The sequence below is a fragment of the Nelumbo lutea genome, chromosome 1 (assembly GCF_056320005.1).
Source record: "Nelumbo lutea isolate HS-2025 chromosome 1, American lotus-T2T, whole genome shotgun sequence".
In the NCBI taxonomy this organism is placed as follows: Eukaryota; Viridiplantae; Streptophyta; class Magnoliopsida; order Proteales; family Nelumbonaceae; genus Nelumbo; species Nelumbo lutea.
Window position 1 is genome coordinate 212,762,431 of NC_142684.1, and position 10,574 is coordinate 212,773,004.

At 40.5% G+C, this 10,574-nt stretch overlaps 1 protein-coding gene across 4 annotated transcripts; it reads right to left on the bottom strand.

Annotated features, from left to right (window-relative positions):
- LOC148880845 (Zinc finger (CCCH-type) family protein) lies at window positions 1-3,573 on the bottom strand. 4 transcript variants are annotated; one of them, XM_088962908.1, is made up of 3 exons: window positions 3,254-3,469; window positions 1,848-2,808; window positions 1-710 (listed from the first exon to the last, which is right to left on the bottom strand). In XM_088962908.1, the coding sequence occupies exons 2-3, from the start codon at window positions 2,671-2,673 to the stop codon at window positions 634-636; spliced, it is 903 nt and encodes a 300-aa protein (XP_088819034.1). In that variant the 5' UTR covers window positions 2,674-2,808; window positions 3,254-3,469; the 3' UTR covers window positions 1-633. The 4 variants fall into 4 exon arrangements, with proteins under 4 accessions (XP_088819034.1, XP_088819032.1, XP_088819031.1 ...); XM_088962906.1 differs by having other exon boundaries at window positions 1-720; window positions 3,254-3,460; XM_088962905.1 differs by having other exon boundaries at window positions 1-720; window positions 1,848-3,573.
- Window positions 3,574-10,574: the final 7,001 nt, after the last annotated feature.

Below are 10,574 nucleotides of genomic sequence, written 5' to 3' on the forward strand. Positions count from 1 at the left end.
TTCTTATTAGTCAAAAGAAGATTATAATTTCCTCTCAAACCATACGTGGAGATTACAAAAGTAGGATATTAAAATATAAACTTTTAGTACAGGGGTAAAGATGTTATATCTGGATGACAAAGGCTATCACCAATTCACATTCAACTCCAGAAACCCAAATCTGAAAGTGAAACTTCCAACTGAAATATAGTAGCTTGGATTTCAGCAACTGTGGCCTCTACCAGAGGAATGTATCTTAATATTAAGCAAAAAAACCCTCCTTAAGATCACTTGAAGCAGCAGCAGTCATGGTGTCCCAATGGATCAGATCTACAATTCTCCATTCCAAAACTCAAAATAGGGCACTCAGCTCTCAGCATTTAACCTAGACAATTGTTTTTTGTGTGAAGTTTCAGTCATTCAGTGATTCAGAACAATACACATCAAATTATGCACCTGGTTCTCATTCATTGTCATCAATCCAATCACCATATATCCTGCTGATCTTGTCTGGGCCTTTCCACTTCTGAAGAGGCCTCTGCCCTGGCCTCTGATTTAAAACTGAAGTCCTTTGAGGTGGAATCCCCATGTACACATCTGAATGTGGAATTGAGGTCATAGATGCAACCACAGTATCTGTTTGAGTCTTTGATGTCACCGCAACCTGCTTTGAGTCTGGAGGAGCTGAAGAAGAATCTCTACCTTCCACCTCCACAAGCCCTCCACCATATCTGTGTAATTCTGTTGCACGAGTAATTAGATGACAGAGCTATTCATAGGAATATTTAGTACATAAAGTCCATCTAAGACAAGATATCCTGGATCTATGTTTAGTACATTATGTAAGGATAAGCAAAGCATGTTAAAGGTTCTTCCTACGAACTTAGGAACCAGATAGCTCCGTCAAAATGATAAGTTTAAGGACAAACCCAGATGACATTTTTGTGCAAACACAAGGCATCATAGACCTTACCCACAACCTAATCAACCTTGACAGCTCATATGGTAAGGTATGCTCCAATGGGCCATAACTAGAAAAACCAAGCCATAGCCAATCCTAACCTCCAATTCATGTGCCAGTGCCACCCTGTTCTTCCATCATTCTAAGTTGTGGCTTAAAATTATGACCAGTACAATTTTGGGATACATCAATATTAACATCTTTTAAACATAAAAAGTAAAAAAAGAACTATACATTTGCCAAAGGTTGAATAGTAGAAACCAATAAAAAAAGTGTCGAGTAATACAAGATTTTGCATTATAATTAAGTCCAGATTCCAAGAGGTGAATTCCAGGTTAAAGCATGAAATATTCTACGGCATTACATGTTTTCATAAACCGAATTTGGGTGGACTAGAAAATGAATTCACAATGTAGGTTGGCTTTGAAGTGGAGTATGGCCCATTTGCTAGGGGAAAATATCATTTCTAAATAATCTGTGGAGTTGACTCACATAAGTAATACCTCCAAGCCAACAATTTATAGGTCAGGATCACCTTGGTCCTTGGGTGCTAACAAATGTAGGTAAAAAAACGTCATAAATCAAGTCATGCAGTTAGGCCCTAATCTCATTCTCCTGAGTTTGTGGCAGCTAGGGATATGGTTAACCTATGAAATGGAGCCAAGAGAGGTGAATATTTTCATTGAACCAAACTGGACTGACATAAACAAATGGCGAAGTAGTGATTCCTTGGACTGCATGAAGTTTTTTTTTTTTTTTTAATCAGGAAGAAGCTACTACTTATACTGTTAAGTAAAACATTTTAAGAATCTAATATAATATGATTTCTAACTAAAGTTTATAATCCAGCTTTCCAAAATATATCCTTACTAGCAGGGAAAGAAAAAAATTGCTAAATCATTCATACCTCCTAGACCATGAGCAAAATGGCATTTGCTTCCAAAAGGGCAGTAGCCTGTCATCTCCCACTTGTTGCAAATCCTTGTCTTCCAGTTTGAAGGCTTCTGGTTCGGTCCATTCCCACTATTACCATACCCACTCCCAATCGTGGGGCCCAAACTTATTGCTACACTTTCCCGGGCTTTTGACTGTTCATCATGAAGGAAAGTGCAATTATCTCCATATGGGCATCCCTCATCAGTGTAGAACTTCTTGCAGTGCCGCCCTTTATAAGACCTTTGTGTTTCCCCACCCAAACCAGAGGAGCTAAGAGATGGAATCTGGTGTTCCTCCCTTGGTTCTGAAGAGACACCTCTGTCCTCGTCTTGGGCAGCCACAATCTCTTGCCAATTGGGAGGAGGCTTGCGAAGTTCTTCAATTCCATGAGCAAAGTTGCAATTAGTAATGTAAGGACAGGTCCCAGCACGAAATTTGCAACATAATTTGGTTTTAAAGAACATCTTCCCAATGGCTTTGGATCTATTAGAAGAGGGTAAATCACGATCTCTACTGAATCCACTTCCCTGGGAATCTCCTACTTGTGAGTTCCTAGATTTCTTGTTGGGAGGTTCACTCCCAGATCGAGTTTGGGACTGTCTCCCATCATAATTCGAGTTAGACGGAGTGTCAGCAGAGGCATCTCCATTCCAAACCCCGTAATCATCCTCCGTTGCCCAAATCGCCTGGTCGTTTAAACCTGGAATCCAATTGTCGACACCACCGCTGCCAGGGATTTCTGGTATTATCTGACCAACATTTCCACCGGAGAACCCAGCTTCTCCACCATAATCCATGAGCAGAAGAAACCCACCAAGCCAATTTTTTAACAAAATGAGAAAAAAAAAAAGAAATAACCAAGAATAAAGAATCCGATAGTCAAAATCTTTATACTCTGCTTACGAACATGGATTCCCACAAACTGACATCACCTAAAAGATTGATCCAGATAAGAAATCAAAAGAACCATTAATGGAAATGAGCACAAACAAACCCTAGGAATCATGAATTATACTAAATTCCTAAATGGGACTCCACAAACCCACCCAGAACTCAAAACAAAACTCGAGCTCCATTAATAATATCAATTCTCAACTCACTTAGGCAACAACGACAAGAAATACAAGCAGAAACAAGATAGAGCCAACACCCCAACCGATTACGCAAAAGACATAATACAACACTTGACTCTGATCTACCACGACATAAATTCGGTCCAAAATGATTAAAAAAGACAAACTATTCTAAAATTAAAGAAACCCACCTACAATAACTGAAATCCCGGGATCAAATCGGAAAATAAAAACATCTTAATCCGGAGATTTAACAGAAGAAAGAAAAAGAAAAAAAAAAAAAAGAGCTTACGCGAACACTTACAAAAAGAAATCAAGAGAACTCGAAGATCTGAGCTGAAACGGCAAATTCACTTTTAAGATGAAGCAATGGAGAAGACTACAGCGCCTTTTTCATGGAGGTAAAGAATTGTAATCTAATCGATGAGAAAGGTAAAGTGTGTATGGTCTCTTACTCTCTCCCCCAAAAAGAAAGAGATAAAATCATAAAAAAGAATTTTTGCAGCGTCACAGTCTGTTTAACGGAGGAGAGAGACAGAGAGGTCCATTTTTGGCCAGTTCTCCAACGTGGAGAGAGAGAGGGTGATTCGAACTCCAAAGCTCCAAGACTCTAAAAGAAAGTCTACATAGAGCGATTATTTTTTCTTTTAACAAATAGATAAATTTTTATAAAAAAAATAAATGAATAAAATGGGAGAATGACCAATCCACAATTTTATATCCCATAATACAGAAAGAATGCATCCTGACCGTGAATTGATGTCAAATTCATGGTCAGGATGTGATTTATAGGAGAGAGGGTTAGTAATAGAGGGGGCAGAAATTCAGAATTCTGCATCCGTAAAATTTAATCCATTCAGTGAATCTTTTATTTTATTAAAGCCTAATCAATCTGGTGAACGAGCGAGTTAGTATGTATTATTACTTTAATTTTCTACAAATACATGAGCTCATTTTATATCGAATTTTCCTATTAAAAGGATTAATTAGATCAGGTTTGCCTTAAACATAAAATGATCACATAACGTTTTTCCATAATTGCTTTTTCTATCCATAAAAGTCGTTTTTGACGATTATCTCCATTTTAACTCGAAGGATTTTTCGTTTTTAAGTTCACATTACATGGCGCCATAGATTACTGGTTAGTGGTTACCGTCTCTATCTTTCTTACTCGAAACCCAATCGGACCTCTTTTCTCTCTATCGACATTGGCTCGCTAAATTGAAAAGAAAAGAAAAGAAACGAAAACTTAAAACGGATCAATTCAGGAAAATCAAGTTTATATTATTATTTCAAATTGGAAAGCCCATTTTGATGATGGAAGCAAGTGTATTCTTATTGTTTGAAAATTGTCTACCTCTATTCTTATTGTTTCTGATAATTGATTAATACTTCTCTTTACGTTAATGTTCCATCATAAATCATTCAAATGTGTCATCACATGACTGTTATAACTTTTAAAAATATCAAACTTATCCTTTTATGTTCGAAAATACCCTTTTCATTTCGGTTGAGCCAATCACCGGTATCAACTCGAGAGGGAGAAGGAGAGGGAATTGGACCGAAGTTGGTTATCTCTAGCACCGACATTGTCGTCTACATCGACCCCCTCCAGCATCGGCACATTTGTGGCAAGATCGGCAGTAGGTTGGAGATCTCAAAACTTTTGAAGAGGTGCCCAGATCTATTGAGTATCTCATAGATCTGCAAAGAACCCATTTAGTCCATTGTCCGCCGCTTCGATGTATGTACTCAGCGTCGCTGGTCAGAGCAAGGGTCTATAAACCCCTATAGAGAGAAAGGGTCGAAGCAAGGGTCTGTAAACCTCTTTATAGAGAAAGGGTTGGAACAAGGGTGGAGGCATCAATTAGAGCAAGGGTCTATAAACTCCTCCAGATAGTTTTTTGATTAACAAGAAGAATCATTGGGGTCGGGTTTAGCTCCACCAAGGAGAAACCATCCAAGGATGAGAAGTAGGAAATCAGCATGAAGGCACCGGTTTTGCGAGTTCCTATAGTGATGGTTCCCAAGAGGAGTAACTCAGTAGTGATAGGGGACCGGGAGGTGGCAGCAAAGAAAGTGCTTTCCATCAAGAGGGCAAACCAAGACGATGACGATGAGTCGACTAGGGAAGTTTTGCTCTGTTGCCTTGAGAGGATGATGACGATGAGTCTTTTAGTTTTCTTTTAGTTCTCTAAGTCTCTCTTTAGCCATGGATTTGAAGTTTTTTATCAAGAAGGGATGGCATACAGGGAGCCTTTGGAACATAGAGAATGTCTAGAAGGTGGAGCAAAAGCATGAAGCTAAGTAGTAGAAGTTGGAAGAGCTCCACAAGAAGATCCAAGAAGAGAGAGAGTGCTCTAAATATCCGTCTTTGTTTTTCCATAGCAAAAGTGCTTTGATGTGTACTCTTCTCTTGTTTACAGATTGAACATGCCGGCCTTGGACACCAGTGAAATCTCCTTGTTGCCCTCGACCTCACATTTGGCATCAACAATTGGCATCGTTTGTGGGAACGTTTTCAAGATTTCCCTTTAAAAACAACTTAATCAATCAAGTTTCTGACATGGTCGATAAGCAAGGCCACACTTATAATGCTCAGAACCTAGTCACGATGGACCAATTCAAGCTGGTCCTTGACAGGCTGGACAACCTAGTTCAGAGGTTGGATGATGTAGGGCGTCCGACAGGAGGCAATCCATAAGGTGGCCACCCTATCAAGAGCCAGGGGCAATACAATGGACGATCTACCCATGCATCACTTGGCCAATGCCTGATTGTCCAAGGGAAGACCGACCCCTCAACGTCCAACAGCAGCAGCCAACGGGCCAGAAAGACCCTGTCGAAGACCTCTTGGATCTCTAGCCAAAGAGCCAAACCAGTGGAGTCCCATGACAACCACAAGGACCACAATCTCTACCACCACCACACAAAGGGTAATCGGGATGATGGCGGGTGCTCTGGCCACTATAGTCCTCCTTTGAGGGCTGGAGGCCAATGCTATGCCTCTCCTCAATGATCGCCAAGCTCCTCAAAGATTGCCAAGCTCACAAGGCTCAGGATGTGCCAACATCTGAGCATTCCAGGAACAAGATCGACGTCTTAATGATCTTTAGGCACAAATAGGCACCATCCGAAATCAGATTCGACAAGTGAAGGAGGGCCGAGGTGATGCCTCCACTAGTCACAATCCCTCATCTACCTGAATGGAGTTCTTTGTTGACTCTATCACCTTGGAGCCGCTCCCACCTCACTTCAAGGCTCCCACTCTAAGAGCTATGATGGAAGCACAAATCCAGATGACCACTTAGAAAGCTTCAGAGCACTCATTCTCCTCTACGAGTACTGCGACACCCTGATGTGCTGAGCCTTCCAAGCCACCTTCAAGGGAGTAGCACACAAAGAGTTCTCCATACTCCCCCTCAGGCCATCAACTCCTAGGACCAGTTTGTAGATCTCTTCCTCTCCCACTTCGTCAGTAGTCAATGGTGTCAGAAGACCGTCATTTCCCTAATGTCCATCAAGTAGAAGTGCAGGGAAAGCCTTCGGGTGTACACGGACCGATTCAAACAGAAAGTGCTCAAAGTAAGGGATATTGCTTTTGTGTCTTCGCAGATGGCTTCTTATGCTGTCGGCCTCTGTGACAAGATGGAGGTGATGATACAATAGCTCTGGATGTTGCAGGAGGAGATAGAATAGCTGAAGCGCCAATTGGCTGAGAAGCGGGCCAGCCGAGAGGCTGCTATTGAGACGGCTTATAGGAACACAATTGTCGTAAGAAGCTCAAGGCCGATGTGGCAGCCAAAAGGGAGCAGCTAAGGGCTGCCAAGGGCTCACTAGATGAGGCAAAGTAGAGGCTTCAGGAGGCATCCACCTGAGCCGTGGAGGAATACAAGGCCTCCAAGGCCTACAAGGAGGAGCTGGCCAAGTTCGACACCTCTTCTTATTTGGAGGTGATTGAAGACACTCGGGCTCAAGTTCTAGTGTTCTTTCTTGATTTTGACATCAGCCAATTGGGCCCTCGTCTTTCAAGCCAAAAGGTAGCGAGGTGGCAGGACCATCTAGGGGATAAGACGGTGTTGAGCAGCCTACGCATCAAGAGTCAGCCGGTGAGCACGTTGATATTAAGGCTGAGTGAAGATACTCGCGTAGGGCCAAGGCTCCTTTTGGACAGATTTTTGCTTTCTTCTTCTTTTATTTTGGTAAACTTTTTTGTAAAGGGCTTGGTCTCCCCCATCAGAGGCCTCTTTTTGTAAAGAGAATTGAATGAGCTTATACTAAATGAAATACAAACTTTTTTATCATACTGAGTTTTTTCTTTATCAAAATTGTGTCATTCCCTTCTTTTTCTCGCCTTTTCCTTTTCTCTCATGCAAGGGGCCGATGCCTCCCACGAAGGGGCATGTTTTGCAAAGAAACTCATAACTCATAACTCCTGATTTAGCTATTCATGAAGGTATATATCCTTAAGGCTATTAAGCTAAGGCTAACCCTTGTCATCGAGGTCTCGGGACCCTCTTCCTTAGGCAAAAGGAAGGGAGGTGATTGCCTTTGCTTGCTTGGCATATTCTTCCTTAGGGACTTAGAGATTGGACTCCCACGTGGCCGAGGCCTAGCAAATGGTGCGTGACCAAGGTCATGAAGTGCCTTTTCCTTGATATAGTAGTGTCATTTATTTATTGTGTTGTTCATCATGTTTTGTGTTAATTAATGGGCAGACGTCAACTCTTTGGCCTACACAAAGACTTGCTTCTTTTGAGGGTCTCTGAGGCCAAGGCCGGTGTTGTAGGTCACTTATTAACAAGGGCCAAGGTCCTGAAAGTTATTGCCTCAACTAAAAAGGCGACTAGGCGTATGAATTTAAAAGAGTCGTGCACCTTGGGCCGATGTCTACTCTGAGCATATAACCTTAATGAAGGTTGTGTGCTATGGCTGGTCGTTCGACCAAGGGGTCCTAGTGATTGGATAAAACGAGAACGTCTACACTAAGGTGCATCAAGCTGAGGTGAGAAAAACTTGCACCCTTTATTCACACACTATAAGAAATAGAGTTCTAGTGGCAGTTTTTGACCTGACTATTTGGCGACTGCAGCTAGAAAGATGGATTTTTAGCGACAGTCGATTAAAACTATCGCTAAAGTCCAAACGACTACCGCTAAAATATTCCTCCCGCTCTCTCTCGCCCACTAAAAATATTCACACCTCTCCCGCCCTCTCTCAATCATCCCTCTCTCGCTCTATCTATCACTCAGTCGCCTCTCTCCTTTTCTCTCTCTCTCTCTCTCTCTCAGTCGTTCGTTCCTCTCTCACTCTCCCTCACTCTCAGTATGGTAGTAGGTTTAATGATACTTCTGGGATGTTAGATTTCTCCATTTACTTCAAGCCCATCAAATTTTGATTGAGACGTAAAAACATTTACACCATATACTCCAAGTAAGTCGAAATGAAAAAACACCCACTATTTAGTTTATCCTTTTTTCGAAACTAAACAAGGTTGTTTTCTTCGTCCTATATTGACCTCACTAATCCTCTATTTTCTCCTTTTGTTTGTTTGACTATCTTATAATAAATGAAAGAAGTTTCTATTTGGTTACGATGCCATTCAAAAGCTTTGTTCGGGAGGTCAAGGAGATGAGGGACAGGATTTCATGCAAATTGAGGGGAGGGGGAGAAGGAAAAGATGTGGGCAGCCATAGGAGATCACATATTAGCCCTGTTGTGTCACGGTTCCAAATGGATCCAAATGAACAGGGCTCGTGGGCTAACCTACCTTCGGAGTTATTTATGGATGTGATCCAGAGAATGGAGGATAGTGAGACATCGTGGCCTACGAGGAGAAGTGTCATTGTTTATGCATCTATTTGTATGTCATGGAGAGAGATTGTAAAAGATATTGCCAAGACTTCTGAGCAATGCGGAAAGATTACCTTTCCTATCTCATTAAAGCAGGTTTTTATGCCTCTCTCTCTCTCTCTCTTTCTCTCTCTTTAGATAATATTCTTTTGCTCTCTATTTTCTCTACTAATTTTCTTTTTTTTTTGGTTTTCATTGCTTCAACTTTGAATAGCCCGGGCCCCGTGACTTGCTCGTTCAGTGCTTTATAAGGAGGGACAGATCAACTTCTACTTATCGGCTCTATCTTGGTCTTTTCCCTAGTATATGCTTTATTTTGTAAATTTTTTCATCTCCTAAGACATTACTTTTATTGTCGTATTATATTTCTTTTGTTGGTCATTGTTTGAAACTTTGAATTGCTTATCCAACAAAAATTTCAATTTAATTAATTCAATAATGCTTGAGTGCTTATTTCTACAGCTTTAGTGCAGCCACGCCTACCTTGCTCATGTGTAAATTGGGTGTCAGGTTCCATTTTCCCCTTGTTTGTTAGACTAGAAAAAGAACATATCAAGACAATCTTTGTTTTATTTTCAGAGCCCTAATTTATATTTTTGTGGGTGAAAAAAATATGAATTCAGCATAATTTGATTCTCTTGGAGGTGAAAATTTGGGTATAAAAGAGAAAACCAATGTTCATTCATATAACATTTTTCTCTTTCTAAGAAATTAGAGAGTTCTTATCCTGAATACATGATCTTTTGTTGCTTATATGTTTTTGATGAATGGTAGCAATGATTGCCACAGTGCAACACACACTGAATAGAGCTCCCAAAGACATGCTGAGACCCATTAAAAAAAAAGTTTTCTTTTGCCCTCTGATTAGGGATGTGCCTTCATCAGGCCCTTGAAATAATTATTATTAACATCAAACCTGATTATTTTTTAAATATAAATTAGAATCTAGATCATTTAGAGATCAAAAGAACCTGATCATAAATAGCTTGTTTTGATCACCATTAAACACTACAAGAAAAACAGTCAATAACCGTTGGCTTAGGCCTTTCGACCATGGTGGTCAAGCGTACGCCCCCTTATCAGTTACCGCCCTAGATTAGGACTGCCGGCTTTGATGCAAAAGACTGTCGCCTTAGATGGCCGGCCAAAGACGGGTTAAATTGCTCTGAAGCGGCGGTCACACTGAGCCACCAACTTAGCATTAATCAGGCGGCGGTCTAGACCGCCGACTTAGATACCAAAATACCACCGCCTTAGATTTTTGTCAAACTCTCTCGTGTCCTTAGGTGGTGGTCTGAACCGCCAGCTTAGGTGTTAAAAGATTGTTGCCTTAGGTGTTGTTTGTGGCTAAATCGGTGATTGCATGACCATCGGCTTAGATTTATTTTTTTCATTTATATTTATACCAGGTTAATTCTATAATCTTTTTGGTCGCATTGATAGCTAAGCATATATACCTATTTTTCTTTTTAAATTCATATACCCGCTTAATTGCTGCATTTTTGTGGTACCTGAATTGGTCATTGATTTAGCATTTTCATACCTGTTTTATACAGTAAAACCATTTGATAAAAATTAATTTAAAATGAAAACTATTAATTCAAAGATTATATATTAAAATATATAATCTCTAAAAATCTCTAAAAAAATTTAACAATTCACACTTGTTTCTTGCAAAATTTTGCAAATCTAGCACTCTAGGAATGAAGTTTGGAGTTTTAGAGTCATTTGGGGGTGAAAGAAGGCTTATTTCGGGGAAAAGAACACTATTT

What these genes read in the sequence shown, in the direction of transcription:
- LOC148880845 (XM_088962905.1), bottom strand. Translation starts at nt 2,673, where the DNA reads ATGGATTATGGTGGAGAAGCTGGGTTCTCCGGTGGAAATGTTGGTCAG. An exon ending in TTTTGCTCATGGTCTAGGAG is followed by an intron (nt 721 to 1,847) that starts GTATGAATGATT and finishes CTCGTGCAACAG; the next exon opens with AATTACACAGATATGGTGGA.